At 31.2% G+C, this 24,592-nt stretch overlaps 1 protein-coding gene across 8 annotated transcripts in view; it reads left to right on the top strand.

Annotated features, from left to right (window-relative positions):
• Positions 1-24,592, top strand: part of LOC145256949 (transcription factor AP-2-epsilon-like) — a 275,670-nt gene that overhangs the window by 127,249 nt on the left and 123,829 nt on the right. For 4 of the 8 annotated variants that reach the window (XM_080115630.1, XM_080115631.1, XM_080115635.1 and 1 more), the window contains 2 exons: positions 5,837-5,935; positions 18,303-18,407. The exons of 2 other annotated variants lie outside the window; for them this stretch is intronic. In XM_080115630.1, coding sequence (XP_079971756.1) covers positions 18,381-18,407 — 27 coding nt within the window. In that variant the 5' untranslated portion in view covers positions 5,837-5,935; positions 18,303-18,380. The remainder of the gene's footprint in view (positions 1-5,836; positions 5,936-18,302; positions 18,408-24,592) is intronic. 2 more of the 8 variants (XM_080115633.1, XM_080115636.1) reach the window with 1 other exon arrangement.

Below are 24,592 nucleotides of genomic sequence, written 5' to 3'. Positions count from 1 at the left end.
AGCGTGATGAGGGATGCTGAGAGTGTTGGAGAGAGAGCCTAGACAGTGTGCAAAGAAGGTGATAGTGTGGGGCCCCCAGGGAAAACAGAAGGTGGTGGCGGTGGCGGCGGAAGGTGGCAGTAGGCACAAGGGAGCCAGGAAGGGTGAAGATTTTGGAAGCAGAGGTGGTGTGGTGGAGAGGGGCAAGGGACCTACAGACGCTGGCTGATGTGACATGTTTAAGGAAACGTTCGATAGCTGGAGGCGGCGAACTAGAGCGCCAATTCCGGCTGTAGCGGCCGCTAGAACGAAGGAACGGGCGACATGGCCCGGCACGGCATGGGTGCCTCTTCGTTCTCTCTCTCTCTCTCTCTCTCTCTCCCTCTCTCTCTCCCTCTCTCTCTCTATCTATCTATCTATATATCTATCTCTCTCTCCTCCACTATCCTTCACTGCTGTGACATGATGAAGGAAGCTAATACGAAGGGGAAGGATGGGGAGAGATGTTATGGAAATGGTCTCCGAGAGAGAGAGCAATTTGGTGGTTGGGAGTGGTTAGAGAGTAAAGGACAGTGCGAAACCAACGCAAAGAAGAATGGGGAAAGGATCTGGCAGCAGAGGAAGCTCGCAGACACACAAGTAAATATGGGAAAAGAAGGAATTAGATGAGTGTGGAAACGAAGCAGAGTCGGTGGTGGTCGTGGCGGCGCTGAAAAGTAAGGAGTGAAAAATATATTAAAAGAAAAAAATAGGAAAGAACAAATAAAGTAGGGAGAGAGCGGGGAAGAAGAATGTGAAAATTCAAAGTAACAAAGAGAAAGAACGAGTAAGATAATGGGAGTGGGGGGGATAGAAACAACAATTAGGAGGAGCAGTGCGAGGCAAGGTGGGAGTGAGCAGTTCAAAGTGGGTGAAAATAGAGCCAAAAGATGATGATGCAGTCTGTTACTGACAACTAAACACCATAGTTAAACTAGTGCAATGGCCCAGCAGGAGACTGGCAGGCGGTCGAACCACGCAGCGCGACCACCCACGTCAAACATTTACCGCCTACCCCCACCAAGGACATCAATGAAACAACGAGAGAATGGTAGGGAGAGGGAAGAAGTGATAAAGAGGGAGAGGGAGATACAGCTAGCTAAGCTGGCTAAACAACTTCGTCCCATCACTTAGTATTTTGGCGTCTCAAGCTCCCCTCATAACCGTGTAATTAAGCACTAGACTGCGGCTGCTGCTGCTGCTGTTAACCCCACCACTCACCCAACTTCACACCCCAACCTAACCTCCACACTATTGTGCTCCCTCTTTATATATCTGTAATCATTTAGTCTCTTTTACTTTTCCTCTTGTCATTTTTGTCAAGGTGTTAGCTAGCCAGGCTTCTTTGAACTTTGGCGCTCCGTATTAAACAGGTTCAAATAGCTCTCACACTACCACGACTGCTTTGTTATTAATTAACCCCACCGTCAGCATAGCTATATACACCGCCTTTTCTTTCTCCTTACCTACACACAATTATATGTTCTTTACGAGCCGCCATTTAAGACTTGGAGTTATACTGCTTGCTACATTGATCCGCTTCAAATAATATTAACAGTGACATACGGTAAAATAAAAACAAAAAAAATCTATATGAGATTTGAAAAAATAAAAAAGAAAGAAACAGAAAAACATCCCAACCGAAAGAAAAATACTTGTGGCTCGGCAGTATGAAAAATTACGCACTTTAGTTTTTACAAGCCACAACAACAATAAAAGAAAACTACATCAAATATTTATATTATTCTTTTTTGGATAAAAACAAAATATATCTGCTCGAATTCAATTTAGCTGACATTAAATACAAAAATCTAAAAAGACTTCATATGCAAGACAAACATAAATATCTTCATATATATACATATATATGTGCGCGTGTATATATATATATATATATATATATATATATATATATATATATCATCGCCTTCGTTCAGTCTCGAAAGACAATGGATACTCCGTGCAAGTGTAACTGAGCGTAAGGAAAGGGTTGCACAATCTCAAACCACACGGCTCCTGAATTGGAACTGCTTGAGTCCAGTAACAAGGAGAAGTCCAAGAAGACTGGAAAGAATGTGTAACTTGATTGTCATATATATTTTCATTACTATATATATATATATATATATATATATAATATATATATATATATATTATTATTATTATTATTATTATTATTATTATTATATCAAAGAATCTTTGTGTTTCTGTATATCGGTGATTATAAGTTCGTTCTTTATGAACTTCAAAACGGCTGGGCCTTATTTTTTATTTTTTTTATTTTTTACATTTCACACAAATGTACCTTAAGTGCCTGGAACCTTCTTAGATAAATTTTGTACCGACATTATTAATCAAAGGCGAACATTAAAGACAGAACGATCTAATTTTTATTAAACTTACCATTTTTACACAGTCTAACATCACAAGTGCATCTGAGAAGTTTTATCATTGCACAAGCAAATGTGTTCGGCGGATAATATTAACAGTATGTTCTTTTATATGACAGGGGCGCGTTCAAAATGAATGTTTTTGCTTGGAGCATAATTGAAAAATGATACTTTATTTTTGCAGTTTAATTTTAATTCAAACCATTATTACCACACAAATAGAAAAGCCTGTCGTAAAATATACATGAGGTTATTTGACATGAAATAGCGTTCTGAAATGAATGTTTCTATTTAGTACACAATTGAAGCATGATACTTGACCTTTGCATTCATAACTTTGATTCTAGCCATTATATATAAAAACAATTATTGAATAAAATCAACATGGGGTTCTCTACAATGCAAAATGTAAATAGACGATTTTTACGAGTTCGATGATGATAAAGTATGAAAGTTGCTAGTATATGTACATATGTAGATTATGCATATATGTTTGTGCATATATGTATGCGTACATATACATGTCGGTTTATATATATATATATATATATATATATATATATAAACCAATGAAATAAATATACATATCATTAAAAACGTTATATAAAGTTATTCAAAAGTTGAAAAATATTTAAAAAATACAATATATGCACAAAAGAACATCTATTTTGATTCAATGAAATATATATATACATCTCTCTCTCTCTCTATCTCTCTCTATCTCTCTATCTCTCTCTCTCTCTCTCTCTCTCTCTCTACATAGGTATATATATGTACGTACATATATAAACATGTATACATAAATATACATGTATATGCATGTGTATATGTATATATACGTATGCATGTATATATGCATATATGTATGTGCAATTTTTTAAATATATATATATATATAAACATATATGTATAATCATGTCTATGTATATATGAATTATATTGATTAATAATGTTAACAATAGTGGGAAGAAATTGTTTAAAGTAAAAATCAAAACTCAAACTGTAAAGAATAATGGATTTCAAAAAACAGAAGATAAAATAAGTCAAGATATAAAATAAGTCTAGATGAATTATCGAATACTTATATATATATATGCATACATACACAAGCACACGCACACCCTCCACACACACAAAAACCCCCACACGCACAAGCACCCCACACACACATATGTGTGTGTGTGTGTGTGTGTGTGTGTGTGTGTGTGTGTGTGTGTGTGTGTGTGTGTACTGTAAATTGATTGGTGTTGAAAATGTCACAACTGCGTTTTATTAAACAATAAAAAATAATCCGTTCGTTTTAGAAACAATCATACGTCCAAAATATTTTTTATGTTAAATTCTTAGAATTTATATAAATAATTTCATATTATATCGTAATTTAGTATTAATATACCATAATGGTATATATATATTATATATATTATATATATATATATATATAGTATACATATAAGTATATAGAGTTAATATATTTTATAAGTATATGGAATTAATATATATATATATATAATTAATATATATATATATATACGTATATATAGGCAGTGTATATATATGTCTATATTATTAATATATTATATATATGCATATATATATAGTTACTATATTATATGTTTGTATATATATTATACATTCATACATCCGATTATACGTATAATAATCTTCTCTATATAATGTTTAATATAGGTATCCCGGAAAACGTGGGATTTTCTAGTTGAAGCGTTATATATACCGTTACTTATATTTCTATATTACCGTTATATATGTGTGTATATATAAGTGTAGATACCGTTATACGTATGTATATATGCATAAAACTGTCATATATGTAGATATACGTGGGTGTACATAATACATAATTCCGGTATGTATATATATATAATATCATCATATATATACATTTGTATATATATGTGTGTATGTGTGTGTGCCAGATTCTTGGAATCATTAAGGACCCGAAAGAATACAGAAAATGTTGTACAAATTTATTATATGTACATAATTATCTAATTACAGTTAGCTGTGGAGATACTTTTGTGAAAAAATGTATTATGTAATCGATGAAATCGATTGAAATTCTTATTATTTGAAGAACGCGGTGCTAAAATTCAGTAATTCACGTGCCAGGTTAAATGCTACTTTGGTTTGAGGGGGGAAATCTGAGTCAACTATATATATATATATATATATATATATATATATATATATATATATATATATATATATATACGTTATCCTTACTTGTTTGTTTACAGTAATTTTGTAGATACGTTCGCATCGGATTTCTGTAGACGTCATTGCTAATGTTTGATTCATTTGAGTTGCAAAATAAGAATGAAATTGTTATACATAGTTAAAAGTCTAGGAGTACACAATTGTTCACAGACAACACTGTGTGTGCGTACGTGTGTGTGTGTGTGTGTGTGTGTGTGTGTGTGTGTGTGTGTGTGTGTGTGTGTGTGTGTGTGTGTGTGTGTGTGTGTGTGTTCATGATTTCTATTCTGGTTATACTAGAATGATATGAATTTTTGTTGTTCTATGTAGTTACAAAATAACTTAATATGAATATTCTCTTCCATTAGTTCGATTGTTTTCATCAAATGCTTATAGAATTAAATGTAATATGTTGCTCGAATAATAGCCATAATAGTAAATAGAGCAAAACACAAAAAAATATCAGATGAGGTAGAGTTCATGATATCTAATTGGAAGGAATACAAAACATTAAAATTACAATAATAAGTAAAATACATTTTTAATTAGGAGTTTTAAATTACAAAACATAAAATGAATATATAAATTTATCTTTGTATGTCAATTCATATAAGTGTCAAGGTTTCTTCAATAAGATATGTTTTTGGTCTTTCTTTCTACACACACACGCGTACACATACACACACGCATATATATATATATATATATATATATATATATATATATAGAGAGAGAGAGAGAGAGAGAGGGAGATAGAGAGATAGAGAGAGAGGGACATACAGACAGACAGACAGACAGACAGAGATAGACATAGATTGAAAGACAAATATATAAACATAGATAGATAGATACACTTATAATCAGATGCCTATGTTCTAAGATTGAATATTCATTTATATACTTATATTGAAAAATAAAATAACCTTTTCATTAAAAATCTATTTACTTTAAAGCATCAGAAGAGAATTGAATTTTCATTTTTATTTAAATACAAAAAGACATAAAAATGACGTACTACTCATAAACTTCTCAGGAAAAAAACACTATGAAAATAGAAAAACCAGTACATAAAATTGGTCTGCGATGTTCAAGTACGTAAGGATTGTATGAAAATGTATGTCATAATCATATACATATATTAGTGCATTCTTTATTTATATATATATATATAATTTTCAATTTCCTTTTTTCTTTCTTCTTTTTGTCTTCAGTGCGTTAACCGATGTGCAGACAGGTTGTAGAACTTCTAGCATTAAGACACGATCCGCCACAAAACAACCGGCCAGCAGTAGAAGAGAGCAGTTTCACAAGTACTGTTTTGCCATCACTTCCTCTATCTCTTCGCTTTTTCTCTGTGGCAATTTATCTATCTCTGTTTTTAACTTTCTGTATTTCTTTTTGTATATCTATGTATCTATTTCTCTCTCTATCTATCCTTATCTTCGCTATGCTCCAATCTCTTTATATATGTGTGTGTGTGTGTGTGTGTGTGTGTGTGTGTGTGTGTGTGTGTGTGTGTGTGCGTGTGTGTACACGAGGACTGTTCCAAAAATAAAGCTTCCTATTTTTAACTCAAAAAGTTGAAAAGTTGTGAAGACAGGAGTGGTACCACTCAAACTTAGCATTTAGTTTTCTACATAGTCAACAACTTTTGCAAACGATGAATGATGGCGGTGCATGGACGGCAAGATCGCGCTTGTCATACGAGAGTCGTTCCAAAAGTAAAGCCTCCTATTTATAACTCAAAAAGTTGAAGAGCTTCGAAGACGGAAGTAGTACCATTCAAAGGATCGACCTTTTGTTCTCCAGAATGTATTTTTCTACATAGTAATCACCATTCTCAATACACTTTTGCCAAGTATTCAATGAGGCATCTCTGCTCATAACATACGTTCATAACACGAGTTGTTTCTAAAAATCCCACACCGTTAATATCTGCAACAGAGAGGGTAAGTATTCAGACTATGAATGCATAAGTTCAGTCATCATAACAATGTAATTTGTGATCCCTATGATCCATTCGGGTGGAATAGAAATAGAAAGTATTACTTTTGGAACACCACTTGTACATACATAGCAAGAAAGATTATTTTTCCTTTCTCTCTCACATAGTTTTTTATTCTCTTTCAACAATTGTCAACCAGATTTGTTGTTTCTTATGCTTTTTTTGGAATGCTGTATAATACTTTAAAGTCGTTGAAACCAAACATTTTGCAATTACTTACAAATACATGCTATATAAACAAAATATAACGATTAGTTAATAGATTTTAGTTGAATAATATTTAAATGTGACTAATGTATAATTCTATTGCGTATATAGATCCTACTATTTGTTCCACTTTAACTTCATTCTGATATAGCTTTTAAGACAGTCTTTTAGCAAAACTAAAAAGACAGTCTCTTTACTTAATATTTTCTTTGTGGATAACATAAATGTAAAGCGACCTATTATTTTGCTATCTAATTTACACACGTGTGTACGGTGTGTACGAAGACACTCTGCAAATTAGCTGAAAAGAGACGAATATTAAGAAATATAAGAGAGTGGTTAAATCAACATAGTCAGAAGAGGAAGAATAATAGATAGTTAACGGGAAGAGAAGTAAAGTTTTCGTTTAATTATTAATTACGGCTAATTAGAATTATTGAAAAAAAATTCAAACATAACTCAATACCAGAACTAAAGTATATTTTAGCATGTATTTTGTGCTATTATAGAGTTGGAAAAGCTCAGAGGGACAAACAATAACTACCTTAGTATTAATATATATATATATAATATTAATATATATATATATATATATATATATATATATATATATATATATATATATATATATATATGCTGTATGTGGTGGATGACTATAATGCTCTCTGTTTTGGGTTGAGCATATTGGGAAGTGATATACAAATTACCATTAGCATATTAAGCGATGCTCTTTGTGTAAATAAATTGATTTTAGGTATTTGAACAATGTCATTTTTTTATCTTTTTAAATCATTAATATATATGATATAATATAATAATAATAAGTTATAATATAACTATATATATTATAATTTAATAATAAATACGAAAATTGTATTAATCAAAATATGTGTATGCGTATTTTACGACCGAGCTGTATCGAGCGGCCTGTTAGTATATATATATATATATATATATATATATATATATATATATATATATATATATATATATATATATACTCTGCTCTACAACAGTATTGAGCACTTTCTTCAGGCTTTTATTAATTACCATTTCTACTGTATATATATAAATATATATATATATATATATATATATATATATATATATATATATATATATATATATTAGTATCAAAATGTTAGTATAAAAATATATTCATGGCACGTAAGCTACTCTGAAACGTCCAGGTTTTATTCTCGAAGGAAATCATAAAGCCCAAACTAAGGTTTTGTGCAACTTCCATGTTATAGATATATTTTCATACTACTAAAAAACTCACATATTGAGCACTATTAGAGTAAATAATGCAAATACATTGGCTTCACATATTTGAATCAAATCTGTAAAAAAGCTAGACCATCTTAGTATATATACTCGACGTTTCCCAGATGTAGATATATTACTGAGAAGAAAGCTTATACAAAAATATAATGCAACACCGTCAAGTTTAGATTTTTTTCTTGAAAGTCACGTGTAAAAATGCAGCCGAAACGAACACAGGTGTGCGGTTAATGACAAGTGAATGGAATGAAAATAAAATCAAAAAATGTGAAATGATTTTTAATAGTTATTGCTAATCATTTCTGAATATTATTTTGTGTTGTTAGGATTAAAATAGGTTAGTGTTTAAAAGTCACACAATGATATTAATATAAATATGTTCTGAATTTGTAAGATTAAAATAAGTACTTTTTTCTGTAGATTTATATTGCCTCATACATTTTATCTATATCAATATGAATATGAAGTACAGAATGTCGAATCGGATAAAATTTGTTTTCAAAATGATAATTGAAATACATTTTTTTTAATTTAAAAAGCGTAGTCAGATATAGAAACTTATTACCGAGAAACAGAATTTTTAATATTTGCTCGATTTTAAATGCTATTAATCGTCTGAGATATGCGCTGTGGCTGGGTCAATTTCATAGTACTTAATTTATATATATATATATATATATATATATATATATATGTGTGTGTGTGTGTGTGCGTGTGTGTATGTGTGTGTGTGTGTTTATGTAGCCATGTATATATATGCGTGTGTGCATCTATGTATATATGTGTATGTATGTATATATGTACATCTATGTATGTATATATGTATATATGTTTATATATATATATGTATATATATATATGTACGTATATATACGTATATGTATAATTATGTATATGCATATATATAAATATATATGTAAATACAGTCGCACAACATTTAACTGAAGAGATGGCAAACTTCTGTCAAGAAATAGAAATCATCGCATGTATGTATGTATGTATTTTATATTGGTACACCCTTTTCAACAATGTTGAAGAGATCATGGAACGATGGACAGAACATTTTGTTAGATCTTGTGAAAATCCGTCTGAAGTAAATGATATAGTTATTGAAAGTCTCTCTTAAAAGGGGTCGCTGATATGATGATGCTTGATCCCAGCATTAATGAGACCAAAAGAACATTAATAGAGATTAATTAGGGAAAAGCACCAGGACTTGATGGGATAGCTGTTGAATTATTGCTATTTAGAGGTGATGGCGTTATCAACGCAATCCATGCACTCACCCTTGCTGTTTGGCATGGTAATGCTATACCTCAACTTTTGGATGCAATATTGATCCCAATTTATAAAGGAAAGGGTCAAAATCTATTTTTTGTGATTATAGAGACATTAGCTTGCTTGAAGTAGTGTGAAAGGTTTTAGCAAAGGTGTTGTAAAATCATTTGCTGAAATGGATTTGTCCCTCTATCATCCAGAGAAGCAATGTGGTTTTAGATCTGGCCGCGGTACAATGGACATGATATTCTCTGCAAGCTAATGGAAAAATGTATGGCGCAGCAAGTGTCTTTGTATCAAGTTTTTGTCGATTTGATAAAAGCTTTTGATTGCAATGCACTCTGAGAGATTCTTAGGAAACTAGGCTGTTTTGTGGAGTTGCTTCAGCTTGTACACCATAATATTAAAGCTCGGTTGTCATTTAATGGATCTATGTCTGATCCAATTTCAGTTGGAAACGGTGTGAAACAAGGTGATATACTTCTTCCTACATTATTCATATGTTTTGCTGTGATGCTGGTGCATGCTTTTAACAATTGCGATATTTGGATGAAGTTTCGTACATCAGTTAAACTCAACGCAAAGTCGAAAATTTTTCGGAACTTTATTCTTGAACTTTTATCTGCAGATAATGCAGACACGCAGATTATTATGGACTAGTTATCAGAGGCTTGTAAATCTTTTGGGCTTGCTATCTGCTTGGTTGATCGTAAGAAGTCAAAATGTCACGGACAATTTTGTATATCTGTGTAGTACGCTGAGTAAGGACTGTACGCTTGATGCTGAGATAAATCACAGAATAGCCAAAGCCAGTTCTGCTTTTGGAAAACTGGAGAAACATGCATGAACAGATCAGGGAACCACATCAAAAACAAAGCTAAGTGTTTTATTACCACGCTGCTATATGGGTCAGAGACTTGGATAACATATAGAAGGCATCACAAGTTATTGGAAAGGTTTCATCAAAGTTGTATTCTGAGAATAATTAATATAAATTGGATGACTCTAACGCCTGACACTGTAGTTCTTGAATGATCATATAGTACTTGTATAGAAATTAATATCATTTAAAATCAGATGCGCTTGACTGGACACTTGGTTAGGATGGAGGACAAAAGACTTCCTAAACAACTGTTTATGGCAAGATAGATAGGGGTAAAAGACCACACCATAAACTAAGAAAAAGGTTTAAGTATTCTCTGAAAAAGAACTTGAAAATACTTGAGATGGATGTACATAACAGGGAAGCCCAAGTGAAAGCTCGATCACTGTGGAGAAAAACCATCAGAGAAAGTTGTATAATTTTTTTTAAGAGCAGCGTGCAGATTTTGCTGTCTTAAAATGTGTCTTAAGAAAGCACGACGAAAGTATAATGGCAGATAAATTACAACAGGAACTGAAGTGCATAGTATGTGGCAGATACCTTTTGTCAAAAGCTGGTTTTGTAAATAATCTGAAATCACACAATCAAAGATGGGAACAACAGTCTTATGAGAAGGCTTTTATAACACATCAGACAATGTTAAGTTGTCATATTTGTAGTCTAATCTGCAAATCTAAAAGTAACCTGATACGAAGGTCCACAATATTATTATGCGATTACCTTTACAAGAAGGAAAGTTTTTATGTCATATATGTGTCCTTTCATGTAGGACTAAAGCTGGATATAAAAGTGGTCTACATTCAACGGCCGTACAACACGGAATAGATGGCAGACTTCTGTCAAGAAGTAGCAATCATCATTTATATGTATGTATGTATGTATGTATGCATGTGTGTATATATATGTACAGGTGTATAATTATGTATATGCATATATATATATATATATACACTGGCAGGGAGACCCAATGTTACCCGGAACTGAATAAGAATCAGCGAATATTTCACCTTATATTTCATTGTCATCGAAATCGGTGAAATCGCCCATTTTTCAATTAAATCGATTGTCTGCTTTTGTTCGGGACCTCACCGTGATGCATTAGAATGAAGCTTCACATTTTCCTCGCAGTGACGTTGTCCAAAATACGTTGTAGTTTACATTGCACGGTAAAGAATCTAACGTTGCTTTTATAAAATTATTTTTAGATAATGGCTAGAATTTAAGTTTAAAATGCAAAAGTCAAGTATCATGGTTAAATTGTGCTCTAACAGAAACATTCATTTCGAATACGTCCCTCTCATATCAACGAACCTACCGTAGATTTTATATGCTGAGCCTTTCTGCTTGTGCGGTAATAGAACTTCTCAAATGCACTTGTAATGTTAGGTTGTTTAACGCATTAAATTTAGTCCATATTGCCTGTTCTTTCATTGGATTTTTTCGATTATCGACACTTATTTAACACATCTTAGAACTGCCAGACACATAATGTACATTTGTGCGAAATTTCCAAAACATCGCCCAGCCGTTTACGAGTCCATAGGGAACTCTCTCTCTCTCTCTCTCTCTCTCTCTCTCTCTCTCTCTCTCTCTCTCTCTCTCTCTCTCTCTCTTAAACGCACGGAAAGTTCCTTTCATATAATAGTATATATATATATATATATATATATATATATATATATATATATATATATATATATATATATATATATATATATATATACGAAAATAATATTTTGAAAAAAAGCGACTGACTGAAAAATCAAAATACACAAGGGGGATAACTCATATTTGATATATCTAGAAAAATAAAACGTACAGTCTCCATTACAGCTAAAATTATATATTTTTCTGTATAAAGTCAAAGAATATGCAAAGAAATGAAAATTAAATACTAAAATGACGTTATTACATCCCAGGAAGCGCCGGATACATAAATTTATTAACTGATACGTATAATCCATCTTGTTGATCTATTGTAAACCAATCGTGTTTTATTCAGTGTTTCTATATTAGTTCATCTTAAAAAATATACCTGAGCACACTCGAAATAATTAACATTATATTTAAGTCCCATTCTTAAATATAGTGCAATAATAAATGATCACATGTTTTAGCTAAAATATAAACGTTTAGTTAGTATATGCGATCAATTTCAAATGCGTTTATTTATAAATAACCCTCTTTTTCAAACTCTAGGTCTAAATTTGCAAACGCTTCGTTGCTATTAAGACGTGCATGTTGACGGTTACATGAGTTTCGTGGATAGGTTCAATATATATGCAACATAATTCAGTTTGTTCTTGTAGTCATTAATTTTAACAAATCAATTCACTATTGAGCAAACAATACAAAATAAAACACGTTTGGCATTTCAATCAGATGAATTCTTATAATCTCCCAATGCATTTTGTTATTATTGAAATTATGTTTAAAAAAATACAAGTATCGATATCAAAAGGAAACTAATTTAACAGGAATAACTATTTGACATCGTTTTGTTTCTCTCATTTTAGTAGCACATTTTTCTAAAAATCATAACTTTATTGTGCTTTCTGTTTATACGGATAAAACAGGCGCATTCTGCCTTTTTTCTAAATGTGTAATTGAAATAGAAACAAGTAAAAGGAAAATTTGATATTTAGATTATTTTTTTCTTCAATATAATTGCAAGATTACTATTACTTATTATATCTACCAGTTATATATATATATATATATATATATATATATATATATATATATATATATATATATATATAATTACAGTTTTGTTCTCTAGAAATGACCCAGTTTCAACCAGACAGGCTATAAATAGTTTATATTTTTTAAAACCTTTTATATTGAAATAAGTTTTCAAATAGTATTTTTTAATAGTATTCTCACTCTCAAATTAAAAATTACACATAAAATGAATGAATAAAATTTTGAAAATTTCATCGCAAACATAAATAGATATTGTTCTTTTTGTTTCTTATGTATTGCTTCTCTGCGTTGATGTGTGAAGGTCTATTAAGTACACTATAATGGATCGCGTTGCAATATCGATGAACTGCTTTATCAAATTTATGACCATGTATTTCTCTTTGCCGCATGGATATTGTTTAGTGCGTGATCTTAGATGCTGAAAGAGAGCGATAAATGTGCTTATGCCATGAATTCAAATCGCTAACTTAGTGTCGGACTCGTTATTCTAATCAAAGACTGACGTCATCATATGCATGAAATGGCGCGTCACTGGTCTCCATGGCTTCGACACGTTGATTGATAGATAATGCTATTTCCTGCTTGATTGCTCAAGTGGTGGGTTGGTGGCGTCGCATCATTCGGTTTCTTGGTTATCACCTTAAAGGTGTTAAGAAACGAAATTTGCCGCTGGCCATGAAGGAAGGATCGATAGTAATCCTGCCTCAAGATATTGATGCTGTAGACAATATTTGACACCAGCCAAAAAAAAAAAAAAAAAGAAAAAAGAAAGAATTCCTGTAGGCATATATGTGTGCACTTTTATCAAATAACTCCACTATTTGACTAGTTCATTCAGTTTTACAACTCATACGAGAATGTTACACGTGGGTCCATTCGCATTTGTATAAGACGTTGGAAGTTACAAATAACAACTGTACTTAATGATTGATTAGATAATATTTTGAAAAGAAGATTATTTCTTTAAATTAAATACTGTATATCTCGTTTAATAATAATACTAGACGGACCTGTGATTCATTGGGCCACAACAACTTCCATTATTTTTCGAGTTTGATTTCAATCGATATTGAAAAACTATGACGTAGCCATAACAAAAATTAAGAATGTTCACTTCTATATTATTATTATTATTATTATTATTATTATTATTATTATTATTATTGTTGTTGTTGTTGTTGTTATTATTATCTAATTTGCATGCGTGTGTACAAACGCACATATGTAAATATGATAGAAAGAGTGTCTCCTTTTCTAAATGCTCACTGAAATATTTAGAAATATTAGAATGTGGTTGAATTAACAAGGATTGAGAGAAACGAGAGAAATGCATAGCAAAGTGAAAGATGGCTTACTTACTTGCTTACTTACTTACTTGCTTACTTGTTAAGTTACTAACACATTACTAAAAGAGCGAACTTGAATGCCTACTAGACATTCTCGTCGATTACCTAAAGTCTCTCTGTACAACGGTGTTTTCAGGACAACCTAGCATGAGGATGCTTTTCCCGAAAGTAAACCATAAGTATTTAAAATCACATAATATTCGCAGCACAAATAGGATTTCCTCAGTATGGCTAACACACAGTGTATTATACGAATAATGCTGCACCTTTCTCCAAGTGATGTTACTTGGAGTAACAGCATGAAACTGAACACTCCACGAGACTAGATGAATTCTTGTTCTGGAATCCAATAAGATCAAGAAAGGCATACTATTACATGTTAAAATGGTCAATTGAGGAGAGGAAACTTATTTTCTCAACTTCTGTAATAACTACATATTCGAATTATAAAGGAGAACTGTAATGGCATATTCGAATATATGTATTTCATATAAATATCAAGTGTTAACCACAGGAAGCGGGTCCCTTGATTTCTGTGTACTTTGACTGAAATAAAACAAAACACCCAATAATTAGAACAATTAAATTATTTTTCAAACATAACCAAATCCAAGAACGAATACATATATTTTGTGTGTATTTTACATAATTCCACAAAGCTTCCACCATTATTAATCACTGTAGAATTTTTTGATGCATTAGTTTTATTCCGAAAATTCTTAATAGATCTTAATTTATATAAAAACAGTAATACTTTTTGTTTATTACGTATATTTCAATTTTACACGACCGTAATTATTTATTAAACGTTTAAATAAACGGCAACGTGTGCTTCAATCGATTGAGTTAAATAACTTTTTTTATATTTTCCAGGGTAACATCCCTTCAATACCCACCAATGTCAACATTTTTTATTATTATTCTAGTTAGCCATCCCTTTCCAATTACGTTCCCTTACATGGCTGTATATATTCCATCATTTGGCTTACGCACTAAGATCATGAACCGGATCACAGCCTATACAGCATTCTACTTTCTCTACTGTATGCTTAAACAATGGACTCTCATGCCTGAGGCCGTAAGATGACCTTTGTGAGGAGCCTTATTCTTCACATTTGCAGAGAAATAGAATTCAACTTTTTCAACTAATCCAGTTTATTTATGTATTTATTTTGCCTCGACTGTTCCATACACAATGTACGCAAACCACTTCCGATAAAGCAGGTGGTCCACTTCCGTTCTACGTTCAAGTCAGTTCCAGATATTGATTCATGTCATCATTTAACTAACCTTCATTTCTATTCAAAGATAATATTCCAATCATATATCTTAAGAGAAAGCAAATGAAAAAATGTCAAAACTAAATTCGTGTTTATATTTAAAAAAAAAAAAGAACAGTAAAGTAACAAGACAGACACACGTGTGATATAATTTGCTGTTATAAATATATTTTCATTATTTGAAATTAATATGTTGGTCATAGTTAAATCTAAGATATTCCTATATTTTACAGTTTTAACATAACTCTACGGTATAGACCAAAAATAATAGTTGTATTAAGCAAGGAGCAATTCTCAAATCCTAAACGCAATTGCCAATTATAATAATCATAAAACTGCACGAACCAAAAATATTTTTGGAAAGAAAGATAGTTGAAAAAATAAATTCTAGAACATTCCTATATCAATGTTCATGGTTTCGTATTGACAACATCAAACGATTCGTCAATAGGTTCGAATCTATTTTCTTGTAAAAATTGCATAGTAACTTTTAATGGTCCTCATCTTGTCAGTTTCAATTCTCATTGAAAGAATAGAAAACGCAATCCTTTTCATTAATCCAAAATTATTTATACATGTTTTTAGTTGAATCTCTTAAAAACTTTCTGACAAAGATATATAATCTCGTATTTTATGAGTTTTTTGTGTGTATTTACAGGTTTCGTTTACCAGAATAAAATTAATCGTAAAAATAAAAAAAATAAAAATTTTATGATTCTAATATAAAGTATTTTGGTGCATTTAAATAGCATCGAAAGATGCGATTTAGAAATGGACAATTGTCGGATTAAAGGTTGGAACGCGTTCATCTAGCATATGTTTTAAAGTGTTTCCGCCATCTTAAATGTGAATTTCTTTAAAAAGCTGATTTGTTTATATTCATAGTGTCTGCGTTAAGCTGCTGATTATCTGTTTCTGATAGTTGTTTATGCATATATTTTTATAAAATTAAGTTACCAATGAATGCCTAGTAAAAACAATCAATTAGTCAGACAAAACAAATTAGAGCAAAGTTAAACCATATTTATAAATATCACATTAGAGCAAAGTTAAACCATTATTTATAAATATCACGTGATACATGAAAACACATACAATGTTTCACTTGAGTAGAGCTGAGTGTTGACTCATTCATATATTTTATGGTATATCAAACATTTGGTTTGTTCTATGTTAGCAACTAAACTTATGTTCATAAAACTTACACTTTTTATAGAATAGCCAAGCACTCTTTTGGATTTCTCCTGACTGAACAGAACTATTTATAGATGTGCGCATATATACATAAATTGTAACAACCGTCTTTGTAGCTCTTCAACTTTTGGAGTTAATAAATATAAGAAGCTATATTTCTGAAAAGACCATTGTATGTTGAAAAATTAATAATATCTTCTATTGAAAGGTGACACTTTAAACTAGCGGACATAGCATACTGTTTTGTTAATCAAAACAATCGAAACTTACACTTTAAGGAACGTTTTAGAAGTAAATAAACGTTTGTTTTTTAATTTGTTTTAAATTATTTTTGGATACAAACACATGCATTGTAAATAACTCAATGCATGAAGAAATGATAAATACATTTATAGATTTTCCTATTAATTTTCATCAGAAAATAAACGTATGTATATTATTGAATATGTAATTTATAATTAACATTTATCTACTAGATTATTATTTTTTATATAAAATTATCTAATGAAAAATGAAATGCAGTTTTATTATTTTAACCTGAACGTAAAGCAAATGATTTTTAGAGAGTTACTTCCCCTGAATACATAGCATATAAATTCAATAAACTGACCAAGAAGTATAAAATATGTACAAACCAAAAAAAATCACTATTTGTAAAATAATTGTCAATGTTTTCTGTTGTACTAGTTTATATGCATTAATAGATACCTTCATCAAATAGTTGAAATAAGTGGAGGTTCTGATTGTGTTATCCTCTAGTTTATGCTTGTGTGAGTTTTCGTCTGCCATGCTTTGTCGGGTAGAGTTCGTTTTAGATCATGGATTATTATTTACTAGCTGTACCTATCTGATTTTGCTTTGAAGTCGACGTTTTTATTTTTGTTCAGTAGTTTTTTACCAAATTGACCAGACTATATTTTAATTTAAATATTAAACTCTGACCATGGTTATCTTAGAGCTACTCCTATACAAACTCAAGGTGAACGGGAATAATTATGCATTAACATAACTGAAAGTCATTTAGCTCGATATAGTTTATGTGTCTGAAATAAAAATTAACCTGTAATGTTTTAATCAAGTTTAGTTAAGTATAAAGAACACTTATTTATTATGAGAGTGAAAGTTTGGAAAGTTATTTACATTCAAAAATTTCTATAAATATGGTTTATCTTAAACATGTGAGGATATTGTAAGCTTTGGATATGTACGAAGGCTGCTCTCTTTATTGGACTCGATTTCAGAATCCATATTTTGACGGCTATTTTTTTAAAGCTGATTTTTGCGTTATCGCATATATATAATTCTTATCTCATACACATATACGCACACAAACACACAAACCATATATATATATATATATGTGTGTGTGTGTGTGTGTGTGTGTGTGTGTGTGTGTGTGCACCACTTGTATTATGCTTTACATTCCTCCGTTTTAGAATCTAATGGATAATATCGTCAACTGTTTATTCTTTAAATATTTATTTATTTTATTAGGTAAGTTTTTGATTTGAGCCGGTCGGAAACCCTCCTTCACGCAGCATTCGGGATAATTGCCAATTGTAGCCAATCGATATGCTGGAATCAAATGACCTCAGTTGGGTAAGTATATTTTGTTGTGTCTTATGATAATAGAATCACATGCAAATCAAGTCAGTTATACAAGCAACTATACTCCCTTAAATGATTGCAAAAACAATTTTATTTGTATTGTTATATATTTATCTGCCAACAAGTTTTTATACATGCGAAGGGGTCAGTACTTTTTCAGGTAGAGTAGCATTACAATAGTAAATTAGCATTTTGAGAAATACACTTGATCCATAGTTGTTCAGTCCATTAGAAATATGTACTGTGCTATGCATTTAATGAAAACTTAAAACTGATAAAATAAATATACATTTAAAAAACGAACTTAACTGACGTGACGTAAATGTCTACAGAAAGCGATTTTTCCACTAATATAAATAATAGTGCGCATGTATATTTTACACACACGTGCACACACACACACACACACACACGTATATATATATATATATATATATATATATATATATATATATATATATATTACTTCCGGTTTGTTGCCTTTTTGTTGGCTTTCATAACTTGTGTGCCACGACGTTGTTCGACTGTTGACATACATATATCTTATTTGTAAATTGAATTTGATGCATAGTCATTGTACACAAACACTGTCTCATCTAACCTTTATTGCTCAATCAGTGCAGCTTTAAAGATATTGCAGCGTACAAGCAAAATAAAAAGGAATATATATGTGTGGGGGGGTGTACGGCGTCCCAGGTAAAAAGTAAAGATCATATTGCCGGCTGGGGGGCTAAGATACACAAAACATTCCAAGATTTTCCGGAAAGTTGGCCATATTTTGGATTTTTGAAAGCATAAAATATAGTGATCCTATCTATAAAATCTAAACTAGGGAATACAATCTCATAGCTTAAAGGGAAATAACTCACGGGTTAAATGAAAACTTACGCCCGTTTTTAAACGCAGTTGACGTTGGTTATGCTAATAATTTAAAATAAATTAGATGTAAATTAAATTAAAAAATAAATAAATTAACTTTTTTATAATACTTCTAAATAGAATACTTAAAATAATTATTTTACTAATTTCCATTAAAAATTTAGAGTGAATTATTAAAAATGACTTTTTTTTTTGTAGTATGGAAATGAGATAACCTGTTTAATGTTGATTCCTTTGGAATAAATATTACATACAGAAATCATGCCATAATAAAAGTAATTAAAAGTATGTTTCCAGTATTAATGCCCATTCATGAAACAGCGTACGTTTCCTTTGCAAATTTCACACAAAGCTAATTCATATTACCGTGTTTTTAGATGTGTTTTGTACAGAAATTCATCTGTTAAGTATCGAAAATCGAAAAATCCGATCTTAAAATTGCTTTTCTCATAGATAAAAGGGAAACATATTTTACAGGTGAATATTCTAAGTTACACCGGCCAAGGGAGATAACAAAATTTCAGCAAATCATTTCTTTTACAAAAAAATGACTTATTATAATCTTGAGATAAAACTTAGTGGTAGAGCATTGGACTACAGATTAAAGGATCTCACTGTTCAAGTCTGGGTGTACCTCACCATTTTATTTTTTATTTTTTCTTATTAATTCAATTTATGATAAAAGAAGAGATACCATTTAAAATCGTGCCAAACCATTTGTTCGTTTGCATATTTTAAAACGAAACATTAATCAAAAGTTACTTTTCCAGGGCATTCACCGTCAATCCAGCTGACGTGATATTGTAAACAAAGACGGACTTTGATGAACGTATTATCATTATTTTTTATTTGAAAAGAAAGTGCGAATTAGTCCACCGGTCAAATTATACTTCGTGATATATAATATCAATAGAGGATTGATTCTATAAAAATATATGCGCAATCTGTATAAATTAAAATATCATGTTTAAGCGTACTGTACGACCGGGCAACGCTGGATTGCCAGCTAGTAATAGATGTATGTGTTTGTGTGTGTTAAGTTTGAATGCAGTTCCACGTCAGAAGGTGTGATAACATATAACCTAATGTCGGTTCTTAACACAGTTTAGCATTCACGTAAGAGAAATCGGATTGCTGGCTCTTACCTCGACTGAAAATGGTTAATTGTTCAATTAAAAGCACTCGTAAATAATGGAACAATTATATGTGTGTATGGGTGCGTGCGTGTATTTATATGTGTGTGTGTATTTACACAACTGTTGTGGAGACTAACGATGAACGCTTCCGAAATGTATAAATTAACTGAGAATTATGACTCTCAGGGTGTGATCAGTGTACTTTCGTAATCCGCCATCTTGGCGGTACTTACTACGACGTCTGCTCGTTACATATGCTGTTTTTTTGTTTCAATATATTTTACCTTTTCTAACTCATATCCGTGTTCATGTTTTCCTTAGTGAGCTTTCCAGGGCCACAAGAGAAACATATTTTCTTTAAAACAAACTTTTTTGGATAAGACAAAATGCTTCCGTTTAATAAATTTTTCTTTTCTTTTTTTTTTTTTTTAGAAAATACCATTGAGTATTTTTGTGAAATTGCTGTATGTGGTATCCATAGGTTTTATATGTCGATTATTTGCAAGTATTACCGATTATTTGCAAGTATTACCGATTATTCGCTAGTATTACCGATTATTAATTTACTAACAATATTCGTTACTCAACTATTGAACGTCCTCGCTTCAACGTACATGGAGAGAATATTAATTTTTGATGTGGAGATTTGGAGTTACATAATGGTTTGAATTCACACACATTGAAAATAAGTTGTTGTTGTTGTTGTTGTTATTATTATTATTATTATTATTATTATTATTATTATTATTATTATTATTATTATTATTATTCAATCCAAACGTAGCTTTACCCAGATAAAATCGAGTTATTCGTCCGGCGAATATGGACGAAGTGTGTCTTATTAAATTTGTTACAGGGTGATTCCAGTAACAGTAAGAAGAGTTCGATTAAAGAATAAATTCTCTTGTCCTTCCTTTAAGTGTAACTAACGAAAAACAAAATATCGAATCAGCTTAAATTTTGAAAAAAAAAACATGTAATCTACAATTGTTTATTAGTTGCACTATATGAAAGTTGGAACAGACTTTGTCTATCTTTTGTTATTAAAGCTATCCTGGCCAATTAAGTAGAGGGATTCCTTTATATACAAGATTACGTGTGTGTACATGCGTGTTCTTTGTGTGTGTGTGTGTGTGTGTGTGTGTGTGTGTGTGTGTGTGTGTGTGTGTGTGTGTGTGCGTGTGTGCGTGTGTGTGTGTGTGTGTGCTCATGTAAACCTTAAAGAATACTTTCTGTTGTATTCATTAATTTCACTTTCACTCAAAATCAAACCGCAATTGGCAACACCGGAATCCTGTCTTGCCATCATCCTTCTCCTCGGCGCGTTTTAAAATGCATTTTGTAATTCATCAAGAGATTAGCATCTTAATCCAAGGAAACTAAATTTAGATGCATTTAGAGATAAAGCATTCTTAGGAATTCCTTTCGTGCTTTGATAGCAAACATTTTTAGTGGGCATTTATCCTAAATCGACCAATCTTTCTTTTTTTTCATATTCCAAATACCTCATCCCCCTTTCTCTCTGTCCGTCTTTCTCTCTCATTGATTCCCAACAACGAATTAATAATGTATTCCATTAAATAGACGATCTAACTAGATTTTTAAAGAGTATAACAAAAATATAGCCAGTTTCATTGAGAAGAGATTTTGTCGTCAGTGTTTTACGGCACATCCACCAATTTCTATCTATTTAATGTAAAACCGCCATACACATAGTTTAACTATTCATTACATTAATTGGACACAAATAGGGGGAAGTGTGAGTTCATGTCTAGTACAACAGCGTTAGTGCGTAATTCTGATAGGTTTTGAATACGGCATCAACCTATTCTGTTCCATGACGTCATATGTTATGCTAATTAAAGCGAAATCAATATTACTGTACTAGTAGAGTTCTTGCTTAGTTTCGCGGGATATAAAGTTTTGGAGCTCAAGAGTTCATGCTTTTCTCAACAACATTAATGTGTAGATGAGCATAACAGATCTGACTGAATTCGAACTCGGATTTCCAATTGCTTAGTATACGTCGCCAGAACAATCCTTATTTGTGAAGCTGAAAGTAAATTTAATAAAACTCAGTGAAATCGTAAGTATACATTTTTAATACGGATAATCCTAACCTTAAATATTAACCCGTATTGTGACTATATAAAAATGCCAAATGGAAATTATAACTGCCAGATTATATTTTTAAGCAAACTGGAATTTCAAATTCTTATTCTTAAATTGGTTATTGTCATTTTCAAAGAACTTAGGTATCTGTATTCTTCTGGTAATTTCGAACTGGGTCCTTTATTTAGTCTGATCTAATTCTGCGTTCAAATATTTAAAAGATCTTACAGCAATTGTTTTAAATTTCTTCATTTGATAACTTCTAAATCAAATGGACTATAGAAACTAATGTTAGAGACAAATTTAATTACCAATTTGATATATTCCATTGTGGAATCATTTGAAGTATTTAAAGTGTAATGGATACTGCTTCCGTGTGCCATTGATAGTTTTGAGAGCTGGACACCATGGACGACTGGAAAGCTCCAGAATATGAGTAGAAAGGGATCCGGATAATAATGATTCGTGTAAGATAAAAAAACCTTGGAAATATGAAAGTTCGGAGCTAGTTAAATACTTTGACTTTGACAGACGTAAGGTGTGAGCTGGATAACTGCGATGGAGACGTGGAAGTAGTTGTTAGAAAGAACAGGATCAACGTCTACACACAACAGAATTCGTTAAAAAGCTGTAGAAAAGGTGCGGCAAAATCTGTGTAAGGCAATGCGGATCTTAGCGAGAAAAATGGGTGGCAAAGTGATAAATATAGGGAAAAGTATTAATCGTTCCGTGTTTTGTGATATCCCATAACAATTATTCTTGTATTCCATCGCCTTTGTAAAACGTGGCAATTTTTCCAATGAACTCTAGTATCCGTATCCACGTGAAACCGCACAGGAATAACCCTATCTGCAATTTCATAATTAAATATATCGTTTGTTATGAGGGTGGGGTAAGACTGACGTTTATATCACTTAATTTCATTAAAGTCATTGGACACTATAATAAAACTAATATATATATATATATATATATATATATATATATATATATATATATAGTACTCTTCCCAAGACCCGTGTTCCATGCTGATGGAATAATTAGTGTAAGAAGTGATAACTTCTGCTGGTTGAGTATTTGAAACCATTCACAAAGTTATCTTCTAAAACCCAGTATTCAAACATTTAGCAACTAGAACTTGTTGTGTGAAAGTAAAGAGAATCTAATTCGATATAATGTCGAAGCAAGCTGACAAACAGAAAAGGCTAATCGGATAGTGTTTAGTTAAAAACGCAGGAATATTACTTTATGCTAAAGTTGATAGCTCTCTTAAAGACGCCTAATTCTCTCTCTCATTTTCTCTCTTTGTCTTTCTCTCTCCGTATATATATATATATATATATATATATATATATATATATATATATATATATAATCTCAATGTTCAACCACACTGATGACTCGTATAACGACAAAACATGTGTTCATGAATAATCATAATTTTAAAACGTATATGTCGCTCCCAATTTGGTGGCAACACATTTGTAAGGTAAAATTATTCCCGATTAGCATTTTAGTAAGGGGGGGGGGGCTCCGTTCAAAAGCATTGCATGCAAAATAATTAAATAAATAGCATCTATTACACACACACACACACACACACACACACACATATATATATATATATATATATATATATATATATATATATATATATATATATATATACTACCTCGGCGCCTGGCGTTGCCCGACCGTACAATATGTTAAACATGATATTTCAATTTATGCAGATTGTGTACGTATTATTATAGAATCAATCCTTTATTGATTATTATATATTACGAGGAATAATTTGACTGGTGGAATAATCTGAAAAAAAAAAAAATTTTAATTAATAAAAACAATACTGATGATTGCATTCATTAAATTCCGTCTGTGTTTGTTTACAATATCACGCCAGCTGATACTTGAGATTACTTGATACGAATGCTCTGGAAAGTCACTTCTGATTAATATTTAGTTTTAAAATATGCAAAGGTTAAATGATTTGCGGCAATTTTAATTGGTACCTCTCTTTTTATTGTAAATTATGCCCATTAATAAAAA

Source organism: Euprymna scolopes, chromosome 3 (assembly GCF_053919585.1).
Source record: "Euprymna scolopes isolate OS-2025 chromosome 3, ASM5391958v1, whole genome shotgun sequence".
NCBI classification, from domain to species: Eukaryota; Metazoa; Mollusca; class Cephalopoda; order Sepiida; family Sepiolidae; genus Euprymna; species Euprymna scolopes.
Note: the sequence above shows the minus strand (reverse complement) of the source record. Positions and strands in the feature narration are given on the sequence as shown.